Genomic DNA, 14,797 nt, shown 5'->3' on the forward strand with positions numbered 1-14,797 from the left:
TATTTTGATAGACCCATTTTAAAGCTACAGTGATGGGGATTTGAATATGACAAAAAAAGCTATACATCTTTTATGGAGTTCCGACTCCATCAGAACAGTCACAGCCTGCCAGCCCTTACAATATTTTTAGTTTGAGCTTTTGTGTTTTGATTTTGCTGCTGTTCCATCTGCTAAAGAAATAATGACCTGATTATTATCCTTGACCAAAGGGAGGGGAAAAATGTAGCTCCAGACTTAACAATTTGTACAGTTAGCAATTTATGGAACATTTTAGAACAGAGAATTGTTTCTAACACATTATTAAAATTATGTAGAATAAGTATAGCTAATTTTGTTGCTGTGTCAGTGGCCATGTGTACAGTGTTCAGGAGAGCTGAGAAATCGCCGCCCCCTCCCCGCCCCCTCCCCCCCCCCAATCACTGATGCACCATAGGATGTTGGGATCTGGACTATTTTGGTGGAATATGAGGAATCACATAAATAACAAATTTAGATGATAAAACTGGGGATATAACCAGCCCAAACCCAACCACATACAGTAATATACACCTGTCAAATTAGAGTGTTTTGCAGTTTCTTGTACCAGCCGGGATCTGGATTTTGGTGGTAGTAGACGCAACACCTTATGTCCTATTTCAAAAGGACAATTACTGAGTCTGGAGCCAAAATCTGGCAGACTTTTGTGGTGCTGTGGGTCCAGGTGGGGGCCTCAGAGTCTGGATTTTTAAGGCGAAGTCTGGATTTTTTGTGCGTGGTGCTTCTGCAACAGGCTATATCAGAGTCGGGTTTTGCTTTTTTGGTACAACAGGAGCCGCTAGACGTGTTCTGCGTTCAAGCAGTAGGCTTTTGGGAGGGCTGAGGCCAAACTCTGGCAGCTTTCAACTTTTCCGTTTTCTCTCTATACTAAAGTGCAATCATTAGAAGATCGCGTGGGGGGGGGGGGGGGGGAAGGAGCAATGCACCTCTTTGTTCCCTGCAGTGACTGAGATGATAAAATCTCCCTTGGCTCGCCCCGGTGCCTGCCAGCCAGCCAGCCACTCCCCAGCCCCTGCGATGCCCTAGGAGGCTCCTGGCTTAGTGACTGCTGCTGGGGGGGGCTCTAAGCTACCGTCTGCGCTCCGCCCTCCCCCCCCGTGCTGTGATTGTCTGGGTACCCGGGTGGGTGCCCTCTGCACGTGGATTGGTGAGCCTGGCTGCCTAGCGAGAGGCTGGGCTCTTTGGAGTTGTATTTATTTATGCATGCATGCATTGATGGTTCCTCCTCTTGGATTATTTCGCCGGCTTAAAAAAAACAACAACCCAAACCACCCTGGATTTGGCGGGTCGGGACCAGAGGAGGAGGAGCTGGGGGGCCGGGGGCCTGCATCCCGCGTGGAGACCAACTTCTGGGGCATCCTTTGAGTCTCCAGCTGCCCCTCCGCCGCCGCCGCTCCTTCCCCGGAGCGGTGGAGACTCTCCAGCCGTGGGGCCGGGGGGGAGTCCCCCGCGGAGTTGAACAAGTGACTGAGCAAAGAGCGAGCGAGAACTAACGCCCCGCCGCGGTGCCTGGCTGGCGTCTGGGCGGATCAGCATCACCCCCTCCAGGGAAACTTTCCTGCCGCGCCGCGGCCGAACGTGCTTCCCCGGTGGGATGTGGGGACCTGGGTTACACAATCAAGCCGCGCTGCTGAGCGTGGCGGGGGAGGCTCCCCCCCGTCTCCGGCTAAGCGGGGAAGGGGAAGTGTGTGTCCCCCGGTAGCGCCCTGGGCTAGCGCGTGGGGTCGTTTGCCTGCAGCTTCCAGGGCTGGTGTGTTTAGTTTGATGTGTGCGCGGGGGGGGGGAGCTGTTTACTTTTTAGGCGATCGGGGCTCAGGACTGAAGATCTAGCTCAATCGGCAGAGTTTGGGCTCAACGTATTGCACCCGGCTGTTGGCGGGTGGGTTTGTTTTAATCGCCCTGGGGGGGCGAGGGGGGGACGGAGACGGAGGAGAAGGGAGGGTTAAAAAACGAAACTGAAGAAACAATTCGTCTCCGCGAAGGAAATGCCTTCTGCGCTCTCCAGGTGACCTTTTCTGAAAATGCAACCTCTCCAGCTGATTGGCTTTTGTTTTGATTACAAAGTGTGTGAAATAGACCCCTAAGTTCCCTGCAGACACGAGCATGAGGATGTGCACTTCTGGGGTTAGCAATATGTGGCAGCTCCTGTCCCTGTTCCTCCTCAGCCTGGCAGCGGTTTTTTCCAAAGGTAAGGAGCAATTTCTTTCTGCTTTTCCTTACATACAGCAGCCTCTCAGGGTGCCGTGGATATTGGCTTCTTCTGTAGGATTTATGGCTGACACGTTTTTTGTTTTGTTTTTGTTTTTGGAGGGGAGGAGGATCTTTGTGTTAGGCAAACACAAGAAGGCATTCTGAAAAGAAATCGAGTGCTAATTGTCAAAGCCAACCTAAAGAATTTCCCATCCTTTCAGATCTCCATTTGTGACCTGTCCACTATATCTGCGTTCATGTATACGGTGCTGGTGGACAACCTCTGATGTGGACTACAAAGGTTTTTAGTTAGCTGGGGTTTTAAAATTCTTCAGGAGTACCAGAGTTTGGGTTTAAGTTCCCTAGCTTTATGCCCCATGTAATAATTCAGGTGAAAGCCCGTGTATCTCAGGCTGATAGTCTTTTAGTAGGACACATGATATTAACTAAATACCATCCTTCCAATAAAAATATAGGTTGGTTACAATTTCCAGGAGATGTTAATTATTCTGAGTTCTGGTGATTGCAGAATTTCAATATGTTGAATTGAATTGGAATTTTTTGACATCCTTCCTGAGCGAGCGGCCTCTCTCTGTGTTGCCCTGGAATAAAGTTACAAAAAGGTTTACAAGGCCAAGTTACATACGGCCCCACCCACCCGCAACTTTCTTGCAATCAAAAATTCTCCTTTTACTCTTAAGCTTCTGATGCTTGGTCTCAGCCCACAGATCAATTTATTTTTTCAATGCATGAAGCAAATCTTTTAATTCATTCTTGAGTTATCAAAATAAGGGCGGGCAGGGGGATATACATTTTCTGCTAGGAAGATATTAAGGACTTGTTTGTGCCTGAATATCTAAAAACTGGCTTGAATGTTACTGCTTTAGAATTTACAGGCCACCAGTCCTCAGTGAGGAATAGTGGTCATATGAGTTTATACCTGGAATTTTTTGGTAAAAATATTTTAAATGAGTTTTGTCTATGTGCAATGAAGTATTTTTTAAAAGGGGGTTTTGTTACATAATTGCCAGTGGCACTTCAAAGTTGCAGCACGATTATAGTGCAATTGTATAGTGGCAGACTTAATATTTTTTGTGTATCTAAAGATTGGATGAGTTTAAAACCTATTGACTGGAGAAAAAAATTGTGCACAGACCACAGTTCTGTATTTCCACAGTTGCACAGGTAAGGATTTTCCTTTTCCCTCTTCTATTTTTAAACAAATTTAAGAACTCCCAAAACAACCCAAAGTACATTAAATGCAAAACCCTATATGAGTGCAACTTTAAAGTTGCAAATGAAAACCCACGAAAATCAGGGAAGAGAAAGATTATGGTTCTTGCTCTAAGATTACTTCATTCACATTACAAATCCGTAGCTTTTGATCTCTAGTTAGGCTGCTAAATGTGTATTTTACTACAAGCAATATCTTATTTTAATCAATAAACACTGCAGTGATAATATTAACTTTTTGATTTCCTGGTTTTTTGGGTGTATTTCAATTTGCAGCCTTAATGCCGGATTAACAGCGGGTTTGCATTTGATTGAAACTCATTGCAACCTTGAAATAAAAGTGTATTTGAGAGACCTACAGAATATATTTGCTTGAAATTGATGGTTTGCTGCTTGGATCAGAAATTATAATATACATCTGAGATTTTATTTTTAACTATTAAACCACCCCCACACTATTTTGAAAGATAAAAATCTGGCAGAAAATTGGATTTGGTAAGGATATTTTGTTAAATATATTAATGCAAAAACTACAACCTGAGGTTTTTTATACAAACTGTGAAGTCTCATTAAGTCTAGTACCTTTTGAATTACATACACCTGATCATATTAGTAGTTCTTCTAGAATCATTGGTATTGCTTATTTTGTATTTTAGAGTTGATAACATGCTGTTGTATGGTTGTTGGGTCTGTGTATTGTGTTGTGATTTAGAAAAAATATTCTGGGTACATAGCTATTTTCATATCTAGTAACAGACTCAGATCTTATTATGGTGACTTCGAACAATCAGAAAGACCAGAGGTTTCTAGAGACTTACAATATGAATTAGAAGACACTGTGCAAAAGGTCGATCTCCCTAACAGAAGGAAAACTGAAAAAATAATCAGTCTTGATTATTGCTACAGGGCATAATTCTTTGTTTGATGCCTTGTTGTTGCTAATAGAAATGCTTCTTTCATTTATGACATTATGGCAAAGTTTTAGTGAGAGAGAGACACGCTTTTTTTAACAAGCAATAGCAATCAGTTGCCTATTGTGTATATAGGTCTGTTGCTGATTACTTTGAAGCATGGCAACAAGGCTTCCTTACTACAGGTTTCCAAGACTTGAAAAGCATCATTAATGGTTTTGCTTTGCTTTTATCCTGTGAAGGTGGAAATTAATTAAAGCTCAAGAGGTGAAATGTTGTCCTGTTTTCTGTAATGAGTTCAGCATTCTCAGCAAAACTACTTGTGAATGATGATGTGGTGTGTGTACTTAAATATGTATGGTGTGTGGCTGTACAATTCCAGTTATGGTCCCAAATCCTGCTCCCAGTCAGTTAGTTTTGCCATTGATATCAATGGGAACAGAATCCGTCTCCAACTATAGAAAACTTCTTCAGAGATTTTCAGTAGTAAAATTCTGAATCTCTTGTAACCAAAAATAAACAGGCTCAATAACAGGGATGTTTTGTCCATGTTTTTAATGCTGAACAGCTGCTTGTTTTAAGGACAAAACTGTCACTGGCCTCAATGGGGTTAGGATCGGGCCTTTGATATCTCCTCTCACACCCCATATCTCTTTAGGGCCCAGTCCTGCAATGAGCTGAACATACCTGAAAGGTGCTGAGCACTCTTAAGATTCTTCCAATGGGAGCTGAGCAGGGGTGTTTGAACAATTTGTATAGTGGGGGTGCTGAGAGCCATTGAACCAAACTGTAAACCCTGTATATGATGGAAACCACTTCAATCCAGGGGGTTCAGCAGCACCCCCTGCACCACTAGTTCCAGCACCTGTGGAGCTGAGAGGCATTACGCATGCATGTTTGGCCGATAAAACCCTCTGTCAAATGTTGGAGATCCTTCACTTTAAACCAGTGGTTCTCAACCTTTCCAGACTACTGTACTGCTTTCAGGAGTCTGATTTGTCTTGCATACGCCAGTTTCAGTCACTTAAAAACTACTTGCCTACAAAATCAGACATAAAAATATGTCACAGCACACTATTACTAAAAAATTGCTTGCTTTCTCATTTTGTCTGTATGAAATTTTAGTTTGTACTGACTTTGCTCGTGCTTTTTATGTAGCCTGTTGTAAAACCAGGCAAATATCTAGATGAGTTGATGTACCCCCTGTGAGATCTATGCGTACCCTTGCTTGAGAACCACCGCTTTAAACAACAGGCCCAAGCTGAGATGAGCAAAATGGTGCCAGCAAGAGAATGTCAAAGTGGTCTTTTGCCCTCCTGCATTGTCCTAAGCATCCCCTGGGAGGTCATTTTCCAAGGTAATTTCTTCTTTGGCCATAAAGCTTCTGTTTGGGTTTTCTGTTTCCCGCAGGTGCTGAAGACCATTTGTTATAAAATGTAGAGGCATGGCAGCCGAGTTAGACAGGATTGCTTTCCTAAAGGTGTTTCCTGCAGGTTTGAGAGATGGGAATTCCACTTGCAGTGATGCCAATCTCCTAATTTAGGAAAGGGAAAAGAATCTCCCAAGGAACAAAAACAATACTGTTTGATTGGACCTGGCTGTTTTAGATATAAACATCTGATAGAAGCAGATGACTATTAGGATGGAACAAATGCGCTACTGTTTTGTTTTATATTATTAAAGTTGTGCTTTATTGTTCTTGGAACCCTCACAATAGTGTCAGTTACATCACATAATCCCCCCCTCCTTTTTTTTGTACACATAGGGCCAAATGTTAGCCTTGGTTACATCTGCTCAACTCTGTTGACTTCCATAAGGTTACACAGATATCGAAATATGGCCGATTGCCCATAAGAAATACCCAGTTACTGCCATTAGAGTCTGCATGAAAGGAGGGTCGTAGTTGTACAGGAAGTTAACTACCTTGGTGCTCACTCCTGCATCTGTTGTTTTCAGTGGGGAAAAATGAGTGGACAAAGAATACAGGCTCAAGCTCTTTGCTTATGTTTCTTCTATGTTCCAATCTTCTACTAAGTTGTGAGCCATTTCGGAAAGAGCTCCATAGGCATATTTCCGAGTGATGTCAATGGGAGCTCTGAGAATGGGGAGTTTATATTTCCATTTTCAATATTCTTATTCACAATAAAGTGCAAGCACATGTGTTTCACTACAGTTTCTTCTGGATCATTGCTCTGAAGCATTACAGGGTTTATTTTATTGGTAAGGGAAAATTGTTCTGTATTTGCTAGTTGTGGTTGTAATTAAAGAATCCTGAGCTTGATTTAAAAATAACATTTCTCTTTCTTTTAACACTTTCTGGTATCTCTAGACAGGCGAGCAGGGTTGAATTTCACAGTTAGTGGGTCTAATCGACATTTTGCAATCTGTGATTTGTTTTGGTAAGAGAAGCTTGTTGTTTTTGATAAGGAAACAAATATTCTTTTAATGTCACAATAGTAATAACACTTTTGGGAGTCAGTTGTCAAAAATGTATCTGTTGCTGTAGCTACATAACTTTAAATTGGTATTTATGGCTAATTTACCATATGTTGAAAATTGTCCTCCTTCTCTGTGTGTGTGTGTGTGAGAGAGAGAGAGAGAGAGAGCTGATGGAATGACTCAGCAGAAACAAACCACAGATGTAATCAGCAAGGGTTTTTCCTCAAGTGCTGTTGTCTATAGCCAGAAATCAAAACAAGTTTGCTTAAGCCCCCCAAAAAGTAACAGCAGCCCCAGCCTGAGGTTCAAGCCAGTTTGGTGAAATGGGCATTCTCTCACTGTCCCACCTGCAGCTAATTGAGAGTCCTTTGGGATATTCTGCCAGGGTGGGGAGTAAGATTAACCCCTTGGTCATTGTTTGCACCTTGACACTACGTGCATCTGGGAGAAGCTCTGTGCTGCCTTCTTTTAATCTCAGCACGAACAGAACAAAAATAATAAATTCAAATGAAACTAAATAGTTCCACAGAAAAGCCTGTGTTTTTTATTTGCCAGCCACAATACTCACTTAATGCAATTTTTTTCCTGTAATGTTCTCATTTTTACCTCTGCTTTTTCTTTTATTCGTTCCATGGGACCAGCAGGTTCTATGACACCAACCAGTGTTTTAGATATTAATAAAAGCATCTTTATTCAATAAAGATAATTTTTATTTAATAAAAGAGAGAATCAAATGATAATCAGATTTTTCATGCTGCATTCACATTAAGTCAACCTTCTGAGATTGTTGTAGATGCCAAGTCTGGTGGCCGTCTATCACTCGGTCCTAGGATACATAAACACGACTGCAGACAGGTTGATTGCAGAGAGACTGGAGAGGCAGCTAAGATTCATTGTAGGTTTAGTTTATGAAGTGTTACATTTAATTACTTGATTTTTCATCGTTCTGTGTAATGTCTCTTGCTACATTATTAATAGTAATTCAAAATTAAGTGGATTTTAAGCAGTTTGGTGACACTTAACTCGCACTGATTATCATGAGCAGGGTTAAAAATGACATATTTGAGGAAGCCAACCTATTTTTTTCCTCTGTGAAAAAAGCAGATAAACAGCAGAATGGGGGTTCATCTATTTTTATAGTCTTGCTTTCGCCCGTTATTGAGTGAATTTAATTCTGTGAAAGGTGCTAGTCTGGCAGCCCTAGGAAGTTGATGGGTTGGTAGTCAATCTCTCTTCATCCTTCCCACCAGCTCTAAGATTTAAGAGGGCAGGTCAATCTCCATATCTACAATGGGCCTGATACGAAGCCCGTTGAAGTTATTGCCAAGACTCCTTCATTGGGTTTTGCCTCAGACCCTCATTTCTTGGCCTCCTGGTGAAGACTTCCAAAACAGGGGTCAACCAGTGCCAATTTTCATAGTGTTTCCAGTGGTGTGGACACCTGGGAACTGACCCGACATCGGTCAAGTGTCATTTCATATACAGGTTTCAGAGGAACAGCCGTGTTAGTCTGTATTCGCAAAAAGAAAAGGAGTACTTGTGGCACCTTAGAGACTAACCAATTTATTTGAGCACGAAAGCTCATGCTCAAATAAATTGGTTAGTCTCTAAGGTGCCACAAGTACTCCTTTTCTTATTTCATATACAGGCCACGTAAGACTAGTCTGATGGAGATCACCCTTCACCTAGGCTTTATTTGTTGTGCTCCACTAGAGGGGAAAGGTTTGGTGACAATATGGTATCATACTGAGTAACCCTCCTTCACTGATCCATTGAGCCTCCCCAGTTTGATGTATTACAGTCTTACAAAGCATGCAAAGGAAACCATATTTAAAACTGACCCATGTAGACTCTCAGATGTGAATGGGCAGCGGAAAGCTGCAGGGTGCTACCGGCTCTGCAAGAAGAGCAAGGTATCAAATCAGCTTTGTGTAAAGATGGGTGCTTAGCACAGTGGAAATGATAGTTAGGGGCCCAAGCAGAGACATGGAAAGGAAACCAGCACTCTCTGTACCAATCCCAGTGCAGGCTAGAAAGCAGTGCAAGGAAAAGTGTCCTATCTAGCCGCCTCAGGTGGCTGTAATGTGTGCCTTTTGAGCTGCATGCTGTCAAGGTAAGAAGACCATTGGGCAGGCAGTGTGCAGGCCACTGGCTGAGAAACAAAGCAGATGTCCAGATAATCACACAGATGAGTTCTCATGTCCGTTGTATGCCAAAGAAATCCTTTGAATCAGCAAGCTCGGTCTTGCCTGGTGCTAACGGATCTCAGAGCTACTCTCTGTGGCACTTAATATCCCTATTTTTCTTTTTATTTAGATTTATAAAGCACCTTCCCACTGCGGTAGGTATGGTAGTCATTTATAAAAGGAAAATGCACAAGAAGAAAAATCCCAAGGTACAATTAAACCAAAATAAACTGCACAGCCAGTAGGTTCAATAATAATCAGCTAAGAATAAACAACAACAATAAAACAATGCCATTCAGTAGCAGTAATGCCATTGAGCTCTCAGCCAGCCCAATTACCAGAGGCCCTGGGTTGGCGGGGGATACTGGTCTCCATACACAGTTGGGTTTGGTGAGTAATTCCATTTGCCTTCACTGTAGACTGACAGTGATTTGGGTGTATTGTAGAGGCCAGCAACCCACAAATGAAACCTCTGTATTTATCCTTTTAAGTCCTGCATCTCTGGTCTGACTGGTTTCTGACTGTAATAAGAATCTTGCTTGGTTTCCTTTAATTAGGTAGTACATATTGGTTGGTTAGTTTTTGTTGTTTACAGCAAGGACAAATATGGCTGTAAAAACATGTGGGAAAAGTAAAGTAGTTTGAGCAGGGTTGTAATAAACTGGTGTGTGCGCACGCCACTGCCCTCTACTGGATGAAATCAGAACTGCTCTTCTGCATGTCAGCCCTCGTACAGCTACCCATTCATGAAGATTCCCCTCTAGCTCATCCAGTTAAATCACAGAGTCTAGAGAGATGACCCATAAATCTTATGTTGTTGTTCTGGTCAAAAACCACAGGGCCAATCCTGCAGTCTTTACTCAGGCAAAACTTCCATTTGACTTGGAGCTGCAGGACTGAGCTTTTAATTTGCTATTTTAGCCACAGAAATGTTTTGTCACTGCCAGTTTTTGCCCTGACGTCTGACTGGAAAAACTTTTTCTTTTTTAAACAAAATGGAGATTTGATTTTGTTGTAACATATCATGATGGGCTATGTTTTTTAGGCCACTTGTGAGCAAATGCGCAGCTGTTAGAGTCTTCTGTTGAAACAAATCGGTGGGAATTTCCCTTGTTCCTATTTAACCCGCTGTGGCCTCAATGACATTTGCCGCAACAACAGAAATAGAGCCTAGATCCTCCAGCTTCAGAAGTACAGGCCCTTGCCACCTTAACTGAAGAAGAATTTCCTTACATGGTTAGCAATAAAGGGCCTATGACACAGAATGGAGCAATTCTAAGTCTATCCAGTAGAAAGCAGTGGTGCACATTCCCAATAGCCACTGTATTACAATCGTTCATGACACTGTAAGAAAAAAGGAGTGGTAGGTGTGGGGGTGGGCAAAAGACTTCTACAGTTTTATCTAAAGTGTGTGAACCTGTCTAGGACCTTCTTAGTTTTATGTGATTTAAACCCCAGGCTTTAACAGCACCTTACTGGTTACCCTGTAGCAAAATATCCTGCCTTGTGAAGCCTGCATAGAGCATCTGGCTCATATGATGACATTAGAATAACTCATCCTAGCGTAAGTAGAGGAGAACAGTGTCACACACAGAAGGAGTGTTTCAGAAGGTACTAACACTGTGTCAGTGGATCCACATTGTAGACAAATGCATGTGGTTCTGGATTGTGACTAACTAGACTCAGAATCATAGAAGATTAGGGTTGTAAGAGAGCTCAGGAGGTCATCTAGTCTAACCCCCTGCTCAAAGCAGGACCAATCACAACTAAATCGACTTCATCAGTAGGCCCTTGTAGGCTCTGCATTCAGTTCTAATCCTTGGCTGTTCACAGTCTGACTGTGGGTAGGAATTAGAGAGAAGCATGACTTTTTGTGGCTAAAAGCCTAGCACAGGGACGCTGGGTGTGTGTGACTGGAGTCTAGTCCTAGCTCCACTATTGAAAATCCAGGTCCAGGCTTTCTCACCTCAGGCACCCAAAACTAGTGGATGCTTTTGAAAAGTTGGTCTTAGCTTCTCGGAATGGCAGTTTGTACATCAGTGAAAGGGTGAATTATACTGCTCCAGCTCCCAGAGGCACATTGAGGGTTAATATGTGTAAAGAGGTGTCCCACACATTTTGAAGATGTTCCCCTGTGGCACACATGCAGATAACATCTCGTTTGCCATTGTCTCACTGCCTCAGTCATTTACCAGTTATGGCTCTGTTACTCTGGGTTGTTTGCCGACATCTTGGGGCAAGCACTTGTAAGGGCGCGTGACTCTAGCGGTGTCCTGCTTTCTCCTTTGTGCTTCACTGTGTCCCCTAGAGCAGTTGTCTGATATGAGATGATTTCTCGCATACTGAACACTCGGGCACAGCAGGAGTCTGTTACATACTTCTGACTCTTTGACACCATCTGCCCACTAAAGTAATCTAATGGGTTTCCACTGAGCCAGGCTGCATTACAGCCCAAAGAGTCTGCTCCAGATTAAAAACAACTCTATACGTGAACATTTGCTTCTCAGTTTTATAGGAGGCATACTGTTTTGTTTGATATTTTAGAGGGGGAAACAGCTCTCCTTAGTACATATTAAACTAAGCAAATATGAATCATTTGGAATGGGTCATTAATATTTTGCAGATGTATACTACTTTTATTGAAGTATTACAAAGACATTTACAAAAATGAATTAATTGCCGCACTTCTGTGAGGCAATTGGTCTTAAACAATAATGTTTACCTCAGTTTTACAGGTGGATGCACTATGGTACAGAGAAGAGACTTGAAACACAGTGAGGGAGGAAGGGTAGTCCATTGAAGAGTGCCCTGGATTAGGAGTCAGGACATCTCAGTTATAGTCCCGGCTCTGCTATTGACTTGCTCTATGACCTTTGGAAATCACCTCACCTGTCTGTGCCTCAGTTTCCTCATCTGTAAAATAGGGAGAATGATACTTAACCACCTTTGTAAAATGCATGCTAATGTGCCATGTAAGTGGGAAGTATGGTCTATATTATTACCCAAGAATAGACAGCAAGCTTAAACAGACAGTGTGGTTCATTGATAGAGCATGGGGCTGGAACACAGGAGTCTGAGGTTCTATTCCTGGCAGTGCTACTGAGTGACTCTGGGTAAGTCATTTCGCCTCTTTTGTGCCTGTTTCCTTCTCACTCTCTGTCTGCCTTGTCTACTTCAGTCTCTACTCTGAAAGCTTTCAGTCTCTCTCTTCCTTTGTATTTATACAGTACCTTGTCCAGTGGAGCCCTGATCTCAGCTGAGGTCTCTAGGCACTGCTGCAATACAAATAATTAATAATAGCAGCAGTGCTAGAAATCAGAACACAGTATCCCAACTTGTGGCTCCCTGCACTGAACACTGGACCACATTTACTACAGAGAGGCCTGTGGCACTGCACTGAAGGGGGGAAAAGGGTCAACTTAAACACATATGCAACATAGTGATTAAAAGATTCCAGGAGCTTAGCGCACAGCCCATCCAGCAGTGTACTGTCAATAAACCATCTAAACAGTAACCCAAACAGTAATAGTGACAAGAAAACACGAAGAGTTGCTTAAAAGTAGATGTTATAAAGAAGTCTTTATTTTTCTCCCTGTGATAATCCATGTTACTGAACTATTAAAGAAATCCTCTTAATTTTGAATGTTTCTATTAATAATGGAACAGACCTTTTACGTGAGAGATTTGTCTTTATGCAGACAGCACAGTTTTATGGACTCCTTTGCTCCCTTTCTATCCCTTCAAGTGCCCAAGTTGTTTTTAAAGCTCATTACATGTCAATAAGTCAAGAGAGACAAATGGTTCAGTAGTGGCAGTAAGGTGGTCTTGCTCAAAGAGAATGAAAGGCCAAATCCTGCCATTTTGAGCTGGACACTAAGAAATAGAGGACTCAAAATTAGAGACACTTTTGAACATTTGAGCCCAAATGACTTGCCCAGGGTAACACAGCAGTTCTTGTACCCTCTCCAGAGGACTACCCTGCCTCCTATGCAGCCAGGATATGCAGTGCTGGACCCTGTTTCTTTGAACGTATTTATGCAAGAAGTCACTGCAGGGTATTTGCCTCTGTCACCATCTGCCTCTTTACTGGAGAAACACTGTTGCTGTGTGCCCAAAGCACAATCTTCCATGCTATTGCAGTGAATATTGCATGCTGTTTCATGTGAATAGACCAGTAGGATAGGGAGACCTTTCCATGGGCTTCTGAGACTCTCCAACAGATGGAACACTCTGCAATGCATTCTCTCCCCCATGTGCGCACCCAGCATGCTTCAGCTTTGGACCCCTTTTGTTCATAGGGCCATTTGGTGTCTTCACCCTCTGGAAAGCACGTGACAGTTTCATTTGTCACATTCCCTCTCTGCAAGAAGAGCAGCAGCCTGTCTGTTCATTATTTTGGAAGCAACAGTCAATATCAGAGTGGTCCCCTTTGGAGTCTTGAAATCCCGTGCAACTTTGCCTATTTCCAGCTTTTGTTACACACTTGGACTAGCTTGCTTGAAGGTTTGAGAAGAATCTCAGCAAAACTGCACCCAGTTTCAAGTGCTCCTGGTCCCTGGCTTATGGTTAGAATCATGTGAAATTTGTGGACATCACCTGCTTTGAATTAAATCTATCATCTTTATTGAGATCCAGAACTCAAAGTGAAACTTGAAGAGTACAAGCCCAGGTTCGAGCAAACCCAAAGCAAATATTTCTATAAACCCCCGAGAAACTAAATAGCTGTATTTTCGCAGGCTCTAGCCTGATCTTTTGACTAGTGAATCTGAGCCTGTCCTTTTTTATATTTATGCTTCATTTGTGTTATGGATGAGATGCTAAATAAGGTTTATGCCTAGAGTCTGTGCTGAGATTACTCCTGCTGTTTCTGAAAAGCCAGCCTAAATTTCTACTGTTACAGTAGTTCTAAAAAAATAATATGGGCGTCAACTGCCTCTTTGCTTTCCTTTTATTTATGCCTCTTATTTGAGTGGCATTAAATCAGAGTTCTGGTGCAATAATGACCGTGGAAACATCTGTTTGTTTGATTTTTCTCCCTCCTGTCATATAGTCACGCTTTCCCTTCTAACAATCCCTACCAGAATAATGCATCTGCTTTGAGATCTCTATATCTATCTATCAGGGCCCAGGAAAGAGAGAAACCAGTATAAGTGCAGAATACTCGATAGAGAGGACATTTGTGGTGATATTTATTATTTTATTATTACTTCTCACCTTTCCCATACATCAAAATGTACAGATAATACTAAAGAATTGCCCACAAAGGGATTCACCTCAACCCACTCCCTTCTCAGTAGCTTTAAAAAGGAAGAGGCAAGATGAGCTTGACAGCGTATCGGAATGTTAACAGATTTTGGCCATGGCGGACCAAGAATAAAAACTCAACTCATTTCACACATTAGGAAAAACTTCCTAACTGTCAGGGCTGTTAAGCTCTGGAACAAATTGGCTAGGGAGGTTGTGTAACCTCCGTCACTGGAGGTTTATAAGAACAGGTTACACAAACACCTGTCAGGAATTGTCTCGTTATTACATAGTCCTGTCTTGAGTGCAGGGGACTGGACTTCAGGTGCCTTCCAGTCCTATATGTTTACGATTCTGTAGGTCACCACAGCAGTCGGAAGGAAGCAGTTTCTAATCCCCCCTTTCTGGGCTGAGTTCAAACTGTTGTCCTAGAAAGGAAAGACTCAGTTTCTCATTCCCATTCCCCTGAGGCAGCCAGTCCCCAAATATAAATCATTATTATAGAAATCAGGTGTGTAACGATCCTTGGTAATGACATGCAAAGGAAACAAAGGGGAA

At 42.5% G+C, this 14,797-nt stretch overlaps 1 protein-coding gene across 1 annotated transcript in view; it reads left to right on the forward strand.

Moving 5' to 3' along the window:
- Positions 1-1,971: 1,971 nt before the first annotated feature.
- LOC125622983 (transmembrane protein 132D) overlaps positions 1,972-14,797 on the forward strand; it is a 396,779-nt gene continuing 383,953 nt past the window's right edge. The window contains exon 1 of the mRNA XM_048821723.2: positions 1,972-2,224. Coding sequence (XP_048677680.2) covers positions 2,140-2,224 — 85 coding nt within the window. The 5' untranslated portion in view covers positions 1,972-2,139. The remainder of the gene's footprint in view (positions 2,225-14,797) is intronic.

Source organism: Caretta caretta, chromosome 15 (assembly GCF_965140235.1).
Source record: "Caretta caretta isolate rCarCar2 chromosome 15, rCarCar1.hap1, whole genome shotgun sequence".
NCBI lineage: Eukaryota > Metazoa > Chordata > Testudines > Cheloniidae > Caretta > Caretta caretta.